The sequence below is a fragment of the Electrophorus electricus genome, chromosome 21, assembly GCF_013358815.1.
Source record: "Electrophorus electricus isolate fEleEle1 chromosome 21, fEleEle1.pri, whole genome shotgun sequence".
Lineage (NCBI taxonomy): Eukaryota > Metazoa > Chordata > Actinopteri > Gymnotiformes > Gymnotidae > Electrophorus > Electrophorus electricus.
The window spans coordinates 4,031,444-4,051,776 of NC_049555.1; the positions used below are offsets into that span (position 1 = coordinate 4,031,444).

The following is a 20,333-nucleotide window of genomic DNA, read 5'->3' on the forward strand; positions in this document are numbered from 1 at the left end:
ACATTAAGAAGACATATAGGCCAAAACTGTTCTATACCCACAGAACTCTCACTAGCTAAACGCTAAAGCAAACTCACAAAGCATTATGGAAGTTGGACCTCGATACCTTTATTGTGCTGTGCCTCGCACAGAGGAACGCTTCCTCCACCAGAATGGTGTAAGACCACACCTCTCAACGCACCCATGGCTGTCTCGCCGGCCTCAACTTCTCCTATGTTTCCAGTAGCCATTCCTCCTAGTGCTCCTGTGTCCGCTTTGTCGGCATTCCCATCTGCCCGGTTTCCCCATCTCCCTCTCCTGGTTCTGTTTTGATCCCCGCGTTTCCCTCGGTTTCCGTGTCTCCCTTCGTGTCTGTCACTCTACCGGAGGCTGCACCCTGCTCTCCCTTTGCTATGTCTACTGTCTCTGCTTGTGAAATCTCATCTTTGTTCCTGTTTTCAGTTTGCTTTCTGGGGCATCAGGAAGTGTGCCTTCCACGTGTGTCTCTTTCACTTTTATTTTTCGTTGATTACCCCTGCTCCCTGCGTTGTGCTTGTTGCTCAGTTACTTGAGCGCCCTGTTTCAGAAAACAGATTTAACACACTCTGATTCTAAGCATATACAGTGCCTCCAAGTAGTATTCAACCTCCTGCAGCTAAATGGTTAATCATGAGAGAATGATAAAACGTCCAAGGTCTGATCACCCTCTCCCAACGGAGAATTAGGTTTGACTTTTAATTTTTTTATGAAATGCATATTAAATCTCAAAAATTAGATCAAAAAGTGGATGAATCAATGGCAAAATGACAGCTAGCAATTCAGTTTTCACCTGGATGCACTGAAGGTGGCATAATTAAAACAAAAGCTGTTGCTTTTAAATGTTATGGTAGACTTGCATGTAAATTAGGCAAATTAGCAAATGCTGACCGTGACCTCGCCTGTCATAATATTCTTTTTGGCCAGATTTACCTCCCATAATGTTTCAGTAAACAACCGGTGTGTCTTTGTTCAGAGGTTGTCAAAAGTCTGGGAAAGAGTTATTCAAGTGGGCAAATGGAGAATAAAAAAATAAAATAAAAAAAAAACCTCACAATCACTCAATTTTCTGTTAAAGTATGGCTAGCAAACATACCAGTATGAAGGTATAAGACTTCTCTTCCTGCGTCCAATAAGGTCTCATGGACAGTTGTAGTAAGGTCATGTTTCTTGATTTGTTGCACTCCACTTCCCCCTGCAGTGCAATTGCGGTAATTTTGCCAGTTATTAATATCTTTTGGGCAGAGAATAAACCTTTTAATTAATTAATTATTATTGTTAGGTCCTAGTGCATATTGGTGTGTATGGTGATTCTGTGCACATTCTGTTATCTCCACCTCTTTGTTTTAATATGTTGTCCCAATGCCCTGTAACCTTTTAGTAGTATGTCATTCTGCCCATGATGGATATTGAGTAACTGTGACCAGTCTGGACTGCAGTTAGACTCACTCAGTTTGCCAGTGTTGGGTCTGTTTTATGATACAGATTTTTTTACACTGGGCTACCCTGTGGAAAGATTTGAAGAAAGTAAATGCAATATTTTAATGACAGTTTCATTTCTATGAATATTGCTTAAAAATGTTACTTTTTAAAAGAAAGGATCTGTCCTATCTATTAAAAGCTAATCTAAGATGATCGTTCCTAATGTAAATTCACTTAGCTACACCATTACCATTACAGGAGATATCCAACTGTGAAGGTGTATAGCTGGAGCTGTTCAGAAAGCAAGGAGTCCAGACACATCATCTTTAATGTGGAGTTGGTCCCCCTTTTGCAGTTATAACAGCTCACACTCTTCTGGGTAGGTTTTCTACAAGATTTGTGAGTGTGTCTGTGAGATGTTTTTGCCCATTCAACCAGAAGAACATTTGTGAGGCCAGAAACTGATGTTAAATGAGACAGCCTGGCTCACAATCTATGTTCTAGTTCATCCTAAAGGTGTTTGATGGCATTGATGTCAGAGCTCTGTGCAGGCCAGTCAAGTTCTTCCACACGAATCTTATCCAAACATGTGTTTATGGACCTTGCTTTGTGCACTGACGGAGTCATGCTGGAACAGGAAAGGGCCTTCCCCAAATTGTTCCCACAAAGTTGGAAGCACACAATTGTCCAAAATGTCTTGGTATGCTGAAGCATTAAGATTTCCCTTCACTGGATCTAAGGGGCCCAGGCCAACCCCTGAAAAACAACTCCATAGCATTATCCCTCCTCCAATACAGTCAGTTGGCATTTGCCAAACCCAGACTCGTCCAGCAGAATGCCAGATAGAGAGACGTGATTCAGAACACATTTCCACTGCTCCAGAGTCCAGTGGCACCGTGCTTTACACCACTCCTGCCATGAATCTCTAAGCACACATTTTTTTCTGCTGATGTTCATGCCAGAGGAGGTTTGGAACTCTGCAGTTATTGATGCAGCAAAGTGTTGGCAACCTTTACACACTATGTGCTTCTGCACTCTGTGATCCTGATCTGAACTTTAAATTCTCAAGCAAATTATATATAATTTATAAATTGTATATTTTATACTGCAATAAAACTGTGTTCATGTCTACAAGAGCTCATGTATCCTATACAAAAGCCCTTTCCCTTTGTTTACAGTAGTTCTCTTTTAGTTCTCTCTCTGTGGCCCACTTTCTTTCGCATGCAGCAGAGAGCCTGACATTACCACAGTGCGGTCAGGCTCTGTGGTCTGACTGTGTGAAGCATCAAAGACAAACAGTTTCTGTCACATGCATGCAGCACCAAGCAGGTGGAGATCACCGTTGTAAATAGCTCGCATGTCATCTTGGCAGTTGTTTTATTTGTGGTAAAACCTTTACAGTGAAAAAATACAGAACCTCTGAGGACTATAAAATATCACTTGTGAGCTTAGACACTATCACTAAACTGCAACGTCTAGAGCTATAGTACTTAAAATAGTGATTGGTCATCACTCTGGGGGGGTTACTTTAAATATGTAATGTGTTACAAATGTATCTATAATCTAATGCAAAGCATTACTATATTAAAGTAATGTAATCTGATTACATGAACTTTTGGATTAGCCTACTTTAACCCATTAACTGCCAAAGAGTTTCAGAACACTAGCGTCCCACAGTGCCAGGCAGTATAGCCACCACCAACATGCTCCCACAAGGTCCTGTATTTTCTCTGCGCAGACTCATGAAGAACTCAGCATATGTGAAAAAGTTGTCCATATAAACAAATTGACTCTTAATCAGCCGGAAATAGTACTCCCGTTATAATTATGGGGGCATGTGCCCTCCCCCCCGCATATTAAAAGTGGAGAATAAGAAGGAGATTATAATCTAATTGCGGGCACAATGTGAGAAAAATTCGGAATTAATACCTAGATGCTTGAACTCCAGTAATCAGCGCATCAACTACACACAAAAGAAAATTCATTTAATCTAGATAACTTTTACGTAACATGTATAATGCCATATGAAATAACTACCGTCCACGAAAAAAATCACGTGTTTACAATCCGTCGCGTCGCCAAAACGCTTTAGGAGACGTTATAATGGGATGTTTGTGATGCGTCCTCTCAACGTCTAGGGGACTTTACAGGAACGTTGTGGAAATACCTTTAAACGTCATGTTTTTATGTAGCCGTGAACCTTTTTAAAATAAAAACGTAACAAGTAAGGGCTACAAGCGTTAAAAAAGAACAGTTTTTGGAGGGCGCTGGATGCATCTCAGCTCTGACACCCACATGCATGTCCTTTTCTAATCACGCTTTCAAGACTACGGCTCTCCATGTGCAAATTCCTCACACTGCCCTCTGCTGGTAGTAAGGTACTAATGCAATTCGGGCTTTAGATCTTTGAGAGAAACTGTGGAAGTTATTCTGTAAATACAAAATAATTTTTAAAATAGGCTACCTTGTTTATTTTTAATTGACGTGTTGATGCTAATTAACATTCCATGAACCATTCTTATTAAATTATCATAGCATATGAAATGAATCCAAGAGATCAAATAGATTTTTACTTATTTTTGCATACTGTTAAACTTTTTAATGTATGATCTACCTTTACTCAGCTCACATTACCTGATCAAAAAAATCACTGTACTGTTATAGTGAACAAGTAGGCCTCATCTCCACACTTATTTAGAGCTTTTCCGCACACCCAAAGCACTCTGACTTGTAACGTGGCTTCAACTCTTCTCATACACCCACATGCAACACCTCCCATGAACTTTTCTACAAGTGGCACATATGCAGAAGTCTCTTTATAAATGGTAATCTCTCCTCTCTTTTTCTCTCCTTGCAGAGTTGTTAAGATTGTTAGCCTTTATACGTTTTAAGAGTTTCAGACCGTTCTATTGTAAAACACATTCAAAAATAAGGGTTCCTCTATTATCTTATTCAGGATGGCTTGACATCACTACTGTTAAAATCTGCACTACAATGCTAGATCTAAACACAACTCAAGACTCAGCATTTTCATTGTTTTGTGGCTGCAGTTCAGGTTTTCTTTAATTTGGGTTGTTTTACTTTGTTTTTTGTGTAAATATGTGTACCAATAAACAAATATTCAGACCCAAAAGGTTTTACTTTGAAATCTGTGGTTGTATGACTGCTTTTTTTTTTTTTTTTTTTTTTTTTTTTTTTTTTTTTTTTTTTTTTTTGTATAAATATAGCAACTTCTTAAGTATTGCAGGAGACAAAGACAGAATTGTGGTCAGATGAAGCTCAGCCTCCACTTCCTTTTAGTGGAGTCTCAAGTTCTACTGTTTTTTTAAGTTCAGCATTAGTGCTTTGTTGTCACAGCTGAGGGGTGATAACCCTGTTACGGACTGTGAATAAAATTTAAGATCCAGAATGAAGATTCTACAGCTTCACTTCTGTGAATTAATTTACTGTAGTTAATTGTTTGATGTATGAGATTGAGTGACTTTTTACATTTTTCCCATTATTTATATCTGTATAACTTCTTATCTGAATTCATCTTCAGACTGTCAGTTCAAAGATCTAATAGGATCATTCAATCCTCCTGGTTTGTGGTTGCTGTTGGTTTCTCTATCTAGGTCTCCTGCTGTGGTGTGGAGCTGCAGAGAGTTTCACTGATAAGATGGTAGATTTGGGACAAAATGTGACCCTGCGCTGTGAGGTTGCTGTAAGGGATGTATACTGGTACCTTATGAAACCATCACATCCTCCTGTGTTTATATTACGATCATTCTCAAGTAAAATCACAATTCCATTGTACAACAGCACAACATTAAACAAACAATTCTCACTGCAGCTAAATAGTAGTTTATTTATACAAAATATCACTCTAAAAGAATTAGGAATTTATTATTGTATCCAAATAGATACACCACCTAGAATTAGCAATGGCATCAAACTTCACAGCAGACTGCACACGGGAGGTAAGTATAGTTAACCTTATCAGAACATCATGCTACATCTGAAACTTCTGATGGGCACATCATTAAAACATAAACCACTTTTTTTTTTTTCAAAAAGCAGATTGTGATTTAAATTTAAGAAAGCCCCTTATATATAGACACTAAATATACATACCTAGTGTGCTTCTTTCTCAAATTGCTGCATTGTGTTTAACATATCTGATTAAAACTTGAAAAATATGTATTTTTTAAATATGTATACTTTTGAAAATATGTTGATTAGAAAAATTAATCGATTGGACAAATGTTTGCTGAATCATCATCATCAGATAATCAGAATCAGACATGTGAGTGTAAGCAGTGCCAGGATGAGACACATGATGAAGATGAAGAGATGCGTCTCTGGAGAAACCTCATCACATCAGGCCTGCTGATCTGTGTTCTGGTCATTGTAGTCACAGGTGGGTTATATTTAATATATCCAGATAAACAGTCTGAATAACAAATGATATAAAAATACAGTATAATGGCTGAATCTACATCACAGTTCTGTTCCCTTGTTTGTGTTTGGTGGGTTTTGTGCAGATCTAAGGTTTAGTTCTGTTTGTTATTTTTAATACAAATATAGGTTAATAATGTCCAGGCCCACTGGTCCCAGGCTATAACACAGTTTAAAACTGTTCTTTTGTAGTCTAATCAGTCTTTACTACATAAAATTAAGTTTGTTTATTCACTTGAAATCAAATTCTTTTGTGACATGCTGTAATCAGGTGGAACGAGATGCGAGCCGAATGTAAAAATAGCAAAACTTTATTTAACAAAGAACTCAGCAGAATTCGAAAGGGCTGGTTCTCAAAACTGAGCTCGTGACATGACAGAGGACGGCTCAGCTCTGGTGAACTGCAGAGAGTTTAATCTCTATATTGGCACCGTCTCATTGTCTGGTTTTATTGTTTTGTTGTTTTTGCAGCCTAGTTCTAAGTACGGGGTAACTCTGTTTTCTGCTAACACTAATTTCTAATTTATCACGAGGTCTTGTTTACATTCAAGTATAAACGTAATGACCTACATTGGGTTAATTCAGAACCTACCGTGACATTTCAGTTGTAGCAGCTTTCTACTACAAAAGAGTTCAGAGACGTCATATGAAATCTGCAGAATCTAATCACGACCAGCAACAACGGTCCGACGACGTACAGGTAATCCCGCTGCCTTTAACGTACTGATAAGAAGTCACAATAATGAAGACAACCAGTACCTCACTAAGGTACTAAGGTAATAAGGCACTAAGGTAATAAGTCATACTGCCTTTAAAGTAGCGTCAGTAATCCTATTTCGCCTATAAACTGATTATATGTGTTATTAAAAAGGCAGAAACAAATATGAATTGATATGAAACACACGAACTAATCTAATACATATCTATTAATTTAGCGAATACAAAATCTTAAATGTGAGATTATGGTTGTTACAGTAGTTAAGTCAATATGACTTGTTGGAAGTAAATAGTTATTATTATCTAATGCACATCGATTCACTTGTTTAGTACGCGGAGGTGGAGCTGTCCTCTTCGGGCAGACAGGTACGGTGCAGTAACCCTAGCAGTACCTACGCCTCAATACAGCACCAGACCCGTAAATCCTGACCGTTGTGAAGATGGCCAACGTCGGGGTGGCGGGCAACCTCGCACAGCGCTGGCTAGACAGTCGGCATTCCCCTCGCTTGCTGTTGGTGAGCAACCGCTGTGTTGCTAAAAAACTGTCATGAACATAAAGTTGGTGTTGCTGTATCTCATCTGGAGCCATCCCCGACGGACATAAACGAACCGACATCGGCCGACCGACAACATAAAGATTTAGGCCTCTACTTCTGCCCAATGCTGCAAAGTTACAGAACCGACTTTTCCGTGGTTTTCACACCTCCAGAGTCCTCAGTGAAAACTGCTCGTAAGCCGCGACTGAGCTGAGAAAACGTGGCAGGTCTGATCTCCGTTTGATTAAGCATATGCGACCTTGGCTTAAAGAGTCTGTACAGTATGAAGTCAAATAACGGATTTAACTAAACTTTTTGCAAGCTTTTTTTTCCCCCTTCACCTTTTTCATCATTTCTTGCTGTAGGCTGTTTGTCAGAGCCGCAACTCAATTCGACTGAATTTAGTAATGTGTGAATCCACAGAAAGCGGAGAAATTTAATGACGGACTAGACACCCGATGACTGCTTTGGTGGCTTGGCTAGCTATTTCCTTACAATGTTGTAAAATGGCACTTTTGACTTTTTTTTTCTGGGTTCTTGGAACTGCGCTGTTACTTATGGAGCATAGTTCCTTTTTTGAATAAAAAGAAATACCGTGACCTTATGCTCTAAGGGACCAGGGACTTTCTTATAAATAACACTGTCTGTAAACATCTGTCTGAACTCGTATCTGTACGTCCAACCACAGTAACTCAAACACGTCTTTGAATTGCAGTAGAATTTGAGACTGAACGTGTCAAAGTCATTACAAGTGGAAAGTGAGTCGAAGACTTGCTTTCTTTATTAATTTGTGCATGATAAACGATTGATGGTAAAACACCAGTTGATCACACCTGACAGTATTTTTGTTTTATGAAGTTACTTATATGACCCTTCTCAGAACCCAAGGACGCTTTACCATCAACACACCGATTTTATCCCATACATCTAGTTAACCACATCTGTATGAAACGAAAACAAATGCACAAAAGTGTGTGATGTTCAGTTTATCAGCATTAAACGTTTACTGTTCTTAAACTCGACGAGAACCGCGGCTCCGTGGTTTCCACTGGTCTGAGAATAGAAACGGGCGACCATGTCAACCCTCGAGAACCCCAGCGAGTCAGTCAGACAGGAACCAGCCAAGCCATGCTCGCCTCGGATCACTTTAAAAGACACAAAAGCCCAACGTCCAGCTCGCGTTTATTCCGCATTTCGTTTCAGAAACAGTACGTTGCGTTCAAACTTGACTATTGACATTCACAAAGTTATAAACAAAAATACGCGGACATAACGTGACTTTTACATTATCGAAAATATGATTTGCTTAAGTAACTGCTACACTTATGTAGCAGTGAGAAATGAGAGTCGATGCCTTTTTTTTTTTTTTAACTAATACTCTCAAACAAGGTTATTATGCCCAACTCTAAATGAGAGGTTGGGCTGAAGAGCGAACATTACTTTAAAAGTATGACTTATCTACAACAACAACATCCACACCAAATGACAAAAACCAACAAGAAATAAGGGGTGTTGCAATTTGCAACACCTTCACCCTGCAGAACGACTGACTACATCTACGGATTTTCACACGCTTAGAAATGTAACTACGTTCGAAGTTCTTTACATCCTGTACCGGGCATTGGTGAAAATGCGAACACAACAGTAATGCGAGTAATAGTGAAAGAACTGTAGGTTTTACACTAATCAGCCATTACAACCTTCCACTGACAAACTAAGCGCTTTGGGTGAAATACTCGTAAAGACCGGAAGCAGCTGGTTTCTAAACTAATATACACATCAGGCATCAATAAATATTCCTCATTCTGCACATACATCACAATGTGAATCAGATCGAGCTTCTTTGTACAATTCACTTCAAACACTTAAGTGCACAACACACAAAACATGGTATGGAAGGTAGATGAGTTAATCCATTCGGATCTTCTGATTGGTCATTCTGTAGATGATGCTGTCATAGCCGGGGTCCATGTTCCACAGGTTGTAGGCGATGACGAGCACGGCTAAAGCCATGGCGATCACCAGCCAGAGGACGATGTTGAAGATGACGGCATAGTCAAAGTTGTACTTGTAGGCCCGGTTGTAGGGGCTTCCTGGGTTACTCTGCAACCAACAGGAGACAATTTTAGAACTTTTGATCATTTAGACCACTATTCTTTAGTATGAAACAGGAAGCATGTGACCAGTACGTGCTGGCGTGTCCCGGGCAGGAGGACAAATTTTTCTTCTTTGTGCTCGTTTGCTTTTTTTAAAACTGTCAGGTGTTCTTTTAATCATGTCTTTTGTAAAGCAACCTTTATTTCAAGAAAAGTGCTACATAAAAATGATTATTACTATTAAGTACTTCTGCAAAGCTGTATTTAAAAAAACAAATGAATGACAAATTCAGGTTCATAACCTACCTGCTTAACTCATTTTCAAATCAAACATCCTTCTCCCTGTACCAGTTGTTTTTTGTAACACTGACATATTCCTACATCAGCTCTGCTAATCGCACATCCGTTTACACTGGCTCAGCTTAGCGTGGGCGTAGTATGCACATCTATCCTGTTCCTGCATCTCTGGGGCGCTGTCCAATCCCCCCCACCCCCCAGTAGCTTATAAGGGATGTGGGCAGTGACCACAAACCAACTAAGGGACGAAGGGCCTCGATATGGCTTTCTATTCAGGCCATGCACACAAGGCTAAGCACAGGGTGGTTGAATTTCAGCCATAGGTCACCACCTCTGGCCCTGATGCACTACCGCAGGCCTGCTCCACCTACCCCTCTCAGCAAAGCGAACGTACTGAATCCCAGCCAGACTGCGTGGCTGTTGCGAGAGGGGCCACGATCAAGGTCACGCGTGCAGCAGCTCGCAGCCATGAGGAGACGGCTGGGTGTTGTCGGCTGGCTAGCTCTCTCTAGAACGCACTCAGAAACTAGAAGTAGTTCAGCGGCCTGTTGGGCAACTCTACAGGGCTTCTGTGGAGTTTGCCATAGCACACAGTTGTGGCAAGAGAAGCATACAGCTGTACTCCGCCTGCTCATAGGTTATACTGTGTTAAAGGTGGCAAACGTGTAAGCGAATTACAGCGAATTACAGCATTTACAATGTGGCCCTACCTGCTGTAGTGCAGGGGTGATAAAGTGTGACCACTGGCTGAGAGAAGGTTAGCACACGAGACCACATGGCTGGGAGGTGGAGGCACGCACGCGCGTGTGTGTGTGTGTGGGGGGGGCAATCTTCACTGATGGGTGGCTGTTGCTTCACAACCATGGCCGCTGGCCGAGAGAAGGTTAGCACGTGAGACCATGTGGCTGGGAGGTGGAGGTGTGTGTGTGTGTGTGCGCGTGTGTGGCAATGTTCACCCCGCGGTTGCTCTCCAGGATGGAGCGTGCCTTCCGGGTGAGCGGGGCCTCAAACGTCTTCACCGTCACCACCTCCACCACCGCATTGTTTCCATAGACACCAGACACGTCATCAGCAAACTAGGAAGAAGAGTGGCGATGGTCAGATTCATGAGAGCCTGATCCACCACCTGAGAGAGCTGATCCAGGGTCAGCTCCTTCCCCGTCTCCCGAATTGGATTCTTTGGAAAGTGAAAGGCAGGAACAGATCGCAGGCCAGCCCCGATTCTTGAAGGTTGGACATCAGCGACCTCTGGTGTTCACCTTCTGCAGTGCAGTGGCCAGGATCTTGGTGGAGTCCTGGAACTGGGAGGAGTCGGTGCCGTAGCGGCGGGCGAGCTCCTCCAGGCCGGCCAGCTCCAGGGAGAAGAGGTCAGGGGCCTGGTCTCTAGCCAAGTGCTTGTGCCTCAGCAACTGGGGAGGGAGGGGGAGAGAGAGAGAGAGAGAGAGAAAGAGAATGTGTTACATACAGACGTAAAGCTTAAAAACCACATACTAATAACCACATCTGATAACCCCAATGAATATAACTATGTGTTTAAATATTTCAGTAACACAGGAAACAGACACACAGGTCTGCTGGAACATGCCACTGGTGGCTGGTCTGGAGGTGTTAGAGCTTGGTGGAAAGCAGTGCAGTGTGAAGGGGGCTCAGGACTTACCAGTGCGCAGATGTCATGCAACACCTGAACCTCAGACAAGAAGAGCAGGTCAGCCTATGACAGAGAGGAGAAGACAGAATGCAGGGCCATGGGGAAAGAGAATTAGCACGAGTGCATTCTCTCTCTCACACACACACACACACACACACACACACACACACACGAGCTTAAAGGTAACCAGAAAAGTACACATCTGCACAAAGGCTAAGTGCAGGTCTGCATGCATTGCCTGCTCACTCATTCACTCTCTCAGCCACACACTCCCACTCTGTCTGTCTGTGTGAGACACACAAACACACACACACACACACACACACACACACACACACACACACACACACACACACACACACACACACACACACACACACACACACACCCTTCATAGCTCTATTAAAAATCACACAAGACTGTATTTGAGCTGTATTTATTTCCTCTGATTCATATAAATCCCCCTCATTATTAAATGGAAACTGAAATCTGAGGTTCTCTCAGTGCTCTCCAGGTTGGTTGGTGAGGGTTAAACTGCTCAGTATTTGTTTCATTGGGCGTTGTGGTTCAGAAGTACTTCCTCCTGTGTTTATACTGAACATCAACTGCCGCTAATCGAACGTAGTCAACGACACTGGGTTTGCATAGTCACTAAATCTTGTCGCTCTTGCAAGTCGAACCAAAAGGTGCAAAAGTGACAAAAAAAAATTAGGACAGTAAAGCCACAACCCCTTATTAGACACTAAAGCATGGTTAAGTTGTTAAACCATCGCTGCTTCATTCCCAGGCTACTGGCGGTGCTCTGTAGGCAACTATGCCAGACCGCACTGATGTTAAAGGAGGGGTAAAGTACAGCAACCTCACTGCTGGCCTTCACTTACATTTTGGGCGTTACAAACCTTCAAAAGCTGGTAACGTGACATGAAAATGTGTCAAAGTGCAGGACTGGCAGGCACAAATTGGCAATCAGCGAAAGCTGTCATTTTTGAGAAACTCGGTCCCTGAAATCATCCATTCCCAGTTAATTTAGTAGGGCCATAATTATAACAGGACAATTGAAAATGTTAAATTACTAGCTAGTTTAGTGGCTAATAAACATTAATCCAGCCCTTGACACCTGATCATGACGCCTGCTCTCCTCAGACATGACCAGTGTTTTGTCTTTGCTGCGCTGTAATTGAAGCCTTCACCTCTGAAAGCAAGAGAGAAGCCAGCAATCCGGAAGCTGAAAGAATGTGTTCCAGACCACATCCCAGAAACTGTGGCACTGCCAGATAAAGGAGTGCGAATGTAGCGAAGTTAAGCATCTGGCAACACACTGAGAAAGCACATCGCCTGGTGGGGCACATCAAAGATCTCCCACGACAAACCGCACAACCCGATATGTAAAACAAAGCAGGACTGACCAATAGCAGCGTGACAACTACAACTGACTCGCTCCTCCTTCCTTGCTTTTCAGTTTACGAGTAAATGCCTCTGAAATCTTTGGGCTGCATGGCCATCAGGCTGGAAACGCGCCCAAACAAAAAAAGCCAGCGCAGACTATGTGACTTTCCAGCGCTTATTTCCGCCTGCAGCTCGATCGTTCCCGCCAGTATGGGAAATGACTTGGCCGGGAAGCAAATCGTCTGGAGGCAGGCAAGCGGGAGGCTGACGAGCAGGGCGTCACCGGCCCTGGGCAGCTCCCATGGGCCAAGGGCGTCTGGGAAGCCAGCCAACGCTTTTACGCCTGATCTGACTCGGGGCACCAAGCGGTGCTCAAGGTCACACAGAACGTTCATGGAAGAGTGGCAGTCAAATCCGCACCCTGAACACAGATCTGGTCCAGGAGTTTACAATAACTGGTAGTTAGGGCACTGTTAAGAATAAGCGTGTGTGTGTGTGTGTAATATATATCACTGTTTAGACTTAGTAGAGGACATCCAGCATTAATCCCTCCAATATAGAAAGCACACATGCGGGTGTGTAACGTCACTGTTTCAGGGCTGAATGTGTGCAGCACTGAGGTGTGTGTGTGTGTGTGTGTGTGTGTGTGTGTGTGTGTGTGTGTGTGGCTGAGCAGAACGTGCTTGCAGACCAAACAGTATGTCCAAGGCTAATGCAAAACAGCTTTTTTTAAGGGGGGGGTATCCAGAGAGCCCAGTATTTATATTTGAATGCGCATTTGTTGAGACAGCAAAATTGTTTTTAGTTGTATTGGAATAAAAAGGCTGCTACATGTTGGAAGATGGGGTACAGCAAATGAGTGGTCAACTACACACTACTAACTATGGAGGTAACTAACTTGTAGATGATGGAGCTGACAAACTATGGAACTTTCTATCCACCTAACAGGCTAAGCACATCGCTCAATCCTTGTCGAGTGTAGATGAAATTCAAAACAAAATCACACAAAAACTAGACATGCTTCTAAACTGCTAAAGGTACAGGGTAAACTCCAGGGCTAACAGGCGATCGCTGGCCTCAACTCCTTCCAGTCAAACTCTGCCGAATCTGCGTTTTGCAAGTTGAAACAGTGGCACAATCATTGCTCAGATAGCTACAAATAGCACTCTGTTTCTCAATTTCTTTCAGCATGATGTCTGACTGTCATGCTAATGTAGGCTAATGTCTGGCTGCAATGACTCTGCTTCACATATTGCAGGTCCAAAAGGAAAATGCATGTAAGGTAAGTACGGTTAGCACAAAGAACCTCACAGTAATGAGGAACACCAGCTGCTTGCCTTTTTACTCTGTCTGTGTGTGTGTGTGTGTGTGTGTGTGTGTGTGTGTGTGTGTGTGTGTCCTCTTGGTGCTACAGCTCAGTGGGTGCAGCACTGATCCTTTCTTTTTGAGGCAGGGGGGGGGGGGTCTTTAGTGTATAGTATGAGTGCACATGGTTGCAGTTCAGTGTGCAGTCTGTGCAACATTATTCTGTCATGTTGTGGACTGCACGACACTGTCTGTCTGTGTTTTACCTCATTGTTGCGGCTCAGGGAGCGCAGGGGCAGTGTGTGCAGCACTGATCCATCCTGTGACAGACGTGCTCGGATTTGCTGCAGAGTGACAGGCAAGTCCTCAAACACGGTGTTCGCCATGCCCATCATGTACAGCCTCTACACACACACAAATACAGATCATGCAGTTTATATCTTCACACAGGAATGGACATCTCCATCATGTCCACACGATGGCCAATAAAATTATTATTATTATTATTATTTATTTATTTTTTTTTAAACAGACTCGGCCCAACACTTAAGTGTTAATGCGTGTTATCTACATTTTGCATACCTAAACTGAATGAACTAGAAGTGTAGGATGAGTAGTATGTCTAACGCGCCACGATTAAGGGCCACTAAAAGGTACAAACACCAACACTGCATCACTGGAAAAAAACCAGAAAGAAACGCAAGCACATGTTCTCTTAAAGGAAGTGTCCAGTGAGAGGTGTGAAACATCCACATCACAAGTAGAGATGTGCTAGGCTCCACCCCTGCTGTGGTATCACCAACAAGCTTTGGAGAAAAGGTGAACAGATTTAGGCTGGTGTAACCAACAGAAAAAAGGGGAGGGGTGAGCGTGGGCCGTTTCCTTACCTCCTGGCTAGGGGCGAGCTGCAGGACCACTGGGGTGCTCTCGGCAAACAGTGTGTGGATGGTGTTGGCCACGCTGTCCAGGGTGAAGGGCACAGGCTGGGAGGGGCAACAGGCCAGTGTGAGGAACGGAGGGTGGGGCCAGACGAAGAGAAAAGAGAGAAGAAGAAAAAAAAAAAAAGAAAAAGGACAGATCAAACACAGGAAGTCAGCCTGCCAAACAGACAGCGGTGAAATATGGGAAGCTAACTTGCCAACTGAGACAACGGAAAAGCCCCGACTGTGCAAACTACGTGGGAACACTAAAAAACAAAAAAAAAAAAGAACGCAGGCCACGTGCTGAGCTCAGTCCAGCAGCAAGGCTAGCACCTGACCAAAGCCTTGCTCAACGCCTGGAAACTCCAAGTCCAGCGAAAGAGAAACATCTGCTTGCTTCTACTATCTGCTCCAGAAGGTTCCTCATTTAATTGCTTACTATGAAAAAAAAACAAAAAAAAAAACTTTACAACTGTCGTACAAACAGCTCCGTGGCCAGTGCAAAGAATGAGAAGCCTTCGTCTTTATTGCATAATGACCTAAAGTGTAAGTCACACTGTGGCTCACAGCATGCAGATGATCCGATTTCCTTATGCTCATTGTGGTAAACCAGTTTGGTAAAGTACCCAGAGCTAGAAGGCTCCTGTGGCAATGGTGAAATTAAAAGGCAGGAAGCACTTTTACCAACTGTGCATAACAACCTACAAAGTCGGATGACCTTATCTTATTTCGTTAGATCACCCAAGCACTGTTTCCCCCGGCTCCAAACACCTCTACATAACAGCGGTGGGTGGATGGGCAATAAGGAAACTCATCCGGGAGCTGGATATACTTATAAACATCGCAGCTAAAAGTGTGTGATCAGCGTGCGTCCCAAAGCCCGGCCCGCCCTGCTCACATTTTCCAGGGGGTAAGAGGAGGCGTTGGAGGGAAGATCCAAACTGCCGACGCCACGCACTGCGATCAGCACGTTGGCACGAGGACGCTGGAACAGGGAACCTGCTCCTAGGCCTGGCCAATCAAGATCCTACACACACACACACCCAAAATGGAATTCAAGCAATAACAAAGTTAAGTCTTTACTAGAACAATGAAACAGTACACAACTTTTCAGATTTAAATGTTTTAACATTTGAGTTACCTCCTGGACAGAAAACCCCATGGTCAGTGACACCAGATCTGGAACCTTCTCTCCCGAAAGGGGCCATTGGCCCTCCCTGAAGCGCACGTACTGCGGGCTGCGTAGCACCGTTAGGCGGTCTCCAGACACCCCTACAGCGCGCGCACGCACACACACACACACACACACACACACACAAAGATACATATGCGTCCGCACACACACGCCTGGTGGCCACGAGCGGAAGAGACCTTCACCGTTCCATTATTTAAACCCAGATCTATGCGCGCTGTAAACCTGGTAAACGGGTGATAAACACGTTACCCTATTTTGCACGACACGAGCTGGACAAATGAACCAGAGTTCTCGTTATAATAAGCAATAACACATGGGAAGAACAAACAGTCCCGGTAACCGGGTGAGCTGGTCCGAGTCTCCTCACACACAGCTGAAGACTCGTGAGCGATATCACATGACCCACGGTCGCTGTCGACATGGATGAGCAGGACGTTCAAATTAAACGTCAGCTTCGGAAACCTCGGCTCTTTTAAAGTGATTTATTTTCTGCGCCTTTATTTGTGCGTTAAGGTGATGAACAGCTCGACGGCCTGCGGCGGCTCAGCGCGACATTGCCGTCCTCGGCATCGCGTGATAGGTCCACAGCTCGCCAGCTACATTATCGCATCGATGTCGCTGTTAGCTTTATGCAGGGAATTTCGACACGTCAAAACCCCACGCTACCGAGTAGTAAAATGTCTAGTGTTTACCTGCCAATACATTCGCAAGAGCGGCAAACGTAACGAGAACAGACGGACGATGCATCATCGCAGGTTTGTCGGAGCTCTTCCACTTCCTCGCACCAAAAGTCACGTGACGGTTTTCACGCAGAACGTAATGACGTCAGACGGAGCCTGGCTTCTTCTTCGTGGCTTTGATCTTAACGGCGTTGTGTCATAAAGTGGAGAGGCATCGCCACCTACGGTTTCAATTGTTGCTAAGCAGTGGTCGCTCAGCAACTGCGAAAAAAAATGAATGTAGACCACAGTTGTGACCATAGGCCACAGTTTTGTGCGCACAAAGAGAATGAATGCCACCTGACGGTTTTGTTTGAGTGTTTTGTGATAGAGTTTATACGTTATTTAAAACAAACAAGGGTACATTCAGTAGATTGTTCATCTTCAAGATAATAGCGTGAGAAATGCGCTGGCACTTAAATGCTCGATTTTTTAAAGATAGATGTCCTTGAAAGCATTCGAGGATCTACTTTAATACATCAGTTACTGTCATTTTGACTTGGCTTGCACTATAACTTTTGACCACGTGGAGGAGCTCTTGTCACGTGACAGTGGATCCGCGGCGAAGCGAAACATCGCGCGAGCCACTTCGCGACCGGAGCTGTTCGCGCAGCGGGGATTACCCCTTTTCTACAGCACATCAAATAATAATTATATTATTATTTATTATTAGATATTTTCAGCCCAACACGATCAACAACGAATCTATCTGACCTCTCTAATTATCACGACTGCTCGTTTTACAGACGCGGGACGTGGTTCTAGGCCGGCCATGGGGTTACTGCTATCCAAATTAATTTTATTGACCTGTTATTGGACCTGTCAGCTGTCCGTGATGACAAAAAGGACGCAACAAGTCGATCAAACCTTATTTCTCAGCTCAGTTATACAGCTGCAGGTTTGTTTGTGTTGGTTGACGCTACTCAGGGTCTCAAACTCGGCGGGGTTTAGCGCTTGCTTTGCTCGCGCGCGCGCGGCTCAGCCGGTTCATAAAGTGAACTTTTAAAGTTGCATCAGCACGTGCTGGCCTGTTCTGTGCCGCAGGCTTTCTGAATTTCAGTTGGAGACCGCCGAGGTCGTCTGTGGTTTCACACACCACCCCAGAGTTTTGCAGCAGACCACACCTTCGTTTCTGGCTAGAGATTTTTTTTAATTATTATTTATTTATTTTTTAAACCTCTTTTAACTTTCACTAATGTTCACTAATATTTTTTTGGCACGAGGCAGGAGATTCTGGCTGTTCTCTGTAAACATCGTTGTTTCCTGTACGACAGATAGGATTAGCCATAATAGAAATTGACAGCATGGGACACGGCCGTTTCGACTTAAACTGAAACTTCGCCAGATGTGTTTCATTATTCGTGTGAAAAGCACTTGTCTCAACGCTTTGTGACCCCACAAGAAGTGTTTCTGACACGACTGCGTTTGGCGCATGCTCCCTGACATCAGAAAACGTGGCCAGGCGGTGTTTCTTTTTGACTAAACATTTATGCATTCGTAGATCTGGTCAAAGGAGAATGGAGTTCAGAGTGCGCATATATATATATATATATATATATATATATATATATATATATATATATATATATATATATATATATATATGTGTGTGTGTGTGTGTGTGTGTGTGTGTGTGTGTGTGTGTGTGTGTGTGTGTGTGTGTGTGTGTGTGGGTGTATGTGTGTGTGTGGGGGGGGGTGTGTGTGTGAGTGTGTGTGAGTGTGTGTGTGTGTGTGTGTGTGTGTGTGTGTGTGTGTGTGTGTGTGTGTGTGTGTGTGTGTGTGACTAAAAATAGCTGCCCTAGATTATTACAGCATTGGGCTTTCTTCACAAAGTTCTCGTTGCTCTAATATTTCTCCCCTGTCAGGCTTATGCCAGCTCTTTCCCACCAATCCCTCACAATTCATTGCAAAATGTTGAAACTGCAACTTCCCTCAGTGTCAGCCATATTATGCAAGGCAGGCTCAGGCAGGACAGGTGAGGGGATGAGGAGCTAGCGCACCTGTGGACCTGGAAGTCTGGATTACGAAGCAAACTCTCCAGACGCAGAACACCCCGTAACAACGGCAAACGTATTAAACGTTGCGCTTCGGTGGCAAAGCAGGCCAGATGAGCTGAACAGAACACACAGCCTTTTTGGCTAGTTCCCAGCCAGCGCGGTCTGTCGTTGACGTGTGAGAAGGGATTTTGCGCCACATGGAACGCCTGCTATGAGACCCTGATGTCAAAATGACAAGTTTAGCTGCAGTAAATGGCTAAATGTCGCTGTTTAGCGAAGATTCCAATTTTCTTATATGCTGTTACCTAAATGTTGGTCATTTATCTTTTAAAATACAGGATAGCACAGTGATATGCTTGTCCTTAAGGTTTAGCAAAAATAATCAGGCCTACTAAGGAGTTTCACCCCTTAGGATGGTCTGTTAAGTTCCACAATGTTTGCAAACGGTCCTTAATAGGGTTTTTTTACCCGGACAGTCCGGCTTTCACTTTCATCTCCCTGTGTGTGTGTGTGTGTGGGGGGGGGGGGGGGGGGGGGGGGGGGGGGTCATGAACAAGCAATACAATCACACGTGTAAGTTTGTTTGGTCACTCCTAGTTAGGGAAGTTTCCCACAGACAATTTTAGGTGTTTTGATTAAAAGACGGAAACATCAGCGTTCTATACATGACATAGACGGAAGCCTCATTAATGATAAGTCTAACGGCGTGTCCGGTTTTGGCTTCTTGGAAATGTGGCAACCCAAGTCCTTATGACAAGGTCAGAAGAGAAAATACTGGTATGCCAGAATAGCGCAACAACAAGAAAAAAAGATGGCCTGGCAAATCTGGTCCCACCCTGCAAGTTCTGACTAGCCTCGATATGACGTCAGCAAATCTTTCTGAATGCTATATTTACTACATTTACTATTCGCTGTCGTTTGTACGATTTTCTTACAGTAACTGTCAAGAAGCGGGGCCTCTATTTTAATTAATATATATGCAATAGCCTTGCTTATAAAGACAACCGACCTTAGTATAAACCTGCCTGTTGCGCGAGGACACCCTCAACGTATGGTTCCCTTAAAAACATGCCAAAATTCGCCGATTTCTGTCCAAATTAAACACAGATCCAGGGAAAGCTGCAATGACACATTAAACATGCTAATTGCACAAGGCTTTCAGATAGTGGCGATCTTCTTTTTTTCTGTGGGATATTGAAAAGTACGGAGAGGGGCATCTTAGCGGATCCAGGCAGACTTGTGAATTACACTGGCTACTGATCCAAGACCCCAGAGACTACTCTGAAATTTCCTTATTACTAATGGATTCAAGAAGTGTGAATTACCGAGGACGTGTTATGTAAAAAAGAGCAAGACATTTTTGGTGGAAAGGATATCTCAAAAGTTCTTCAACGTGTAGCTTTGCTTAAATTCCAGGGGAAGCAATTGAGGGGAGTCTACGACAATAGTTCATAATGGTCTGCTTGTGGAAAAGATCCGTTATTTTCTAAAGTCAATTAGAAAGTTGTCGTTTGTAGCCTTTTTAAAATTCCATCATGTCTGGATTCACGCCGACAAGATGTAGAATCTGCACGCGAACCGGTGGCATTCTCGCCCGATTTTCACACATTCCAGTGGGTAATTTAATAGCAGACAGTTAGA

The 20,333-nt window shown here is 43.4% G+C and overlaps 2 protein-coding genes across 2 annotated transcripts; one reads left to right on the forward strand and one right to left on the reverse strand.

The window, feature by feature from the left end:
* The first annotated feature begins 4,744 nt into the window (after positions 1-4,744).
* LOC118240452 lies at positions 4,745-7,731 on the forward strand. Its single transcript, XM_035521005.1, has 5 exons — positions 4,745-4,870; positions 5,052-5,396; positions 5,705-5,836; positions 6,480-6,574; positions 6,922-7,731. The coding sequence occupies exons 1-5, from the start codon at positions 4,846-4,848 to the stop codon at positions 7,018-7,020; spliced, it is 696 nt and encodes a 231-aa protein (XP_035376898.1). The 5' UTR covers positions 4,745-4,845; the 3' UTR covers positions 7,021-7,731.
* A 560-nt stretch (positions 7,732-8,291) lies between these two features.
* atp6ap2 (ATPase H+ transporting accessory protein 2) lies at positions 8,292-16,786 on the reverse strand. Its single transcript, XM_035521003.1, has 9 exons — positions 16,667-16,786; positions 15,921-16,051; positions 15,678-15,806; positions 14,747-14,842; positions 14,126-14,263; positions 11,178-11,231; positions 10,780-10,929; positions 10,477-10,596; positions 8,292-9,230 (listed from the first exon to the last, which is right to left on the reverse strand). The coding sequence occupies exons 1-9, from the start codon at positions 16,722-16,724 to the stop codon at positions 9,036-9,038; spliced, it is 1,071 nt and encodes a 356-aa protein (XP_035376896.1). The 5' UTR covers positions 16,725-16,786; the 3' UTR covers positions 8,292-9,035.
* Between the last annotated feature and the right edge of the window lie 3,547 nt (positions 16,787-20,333).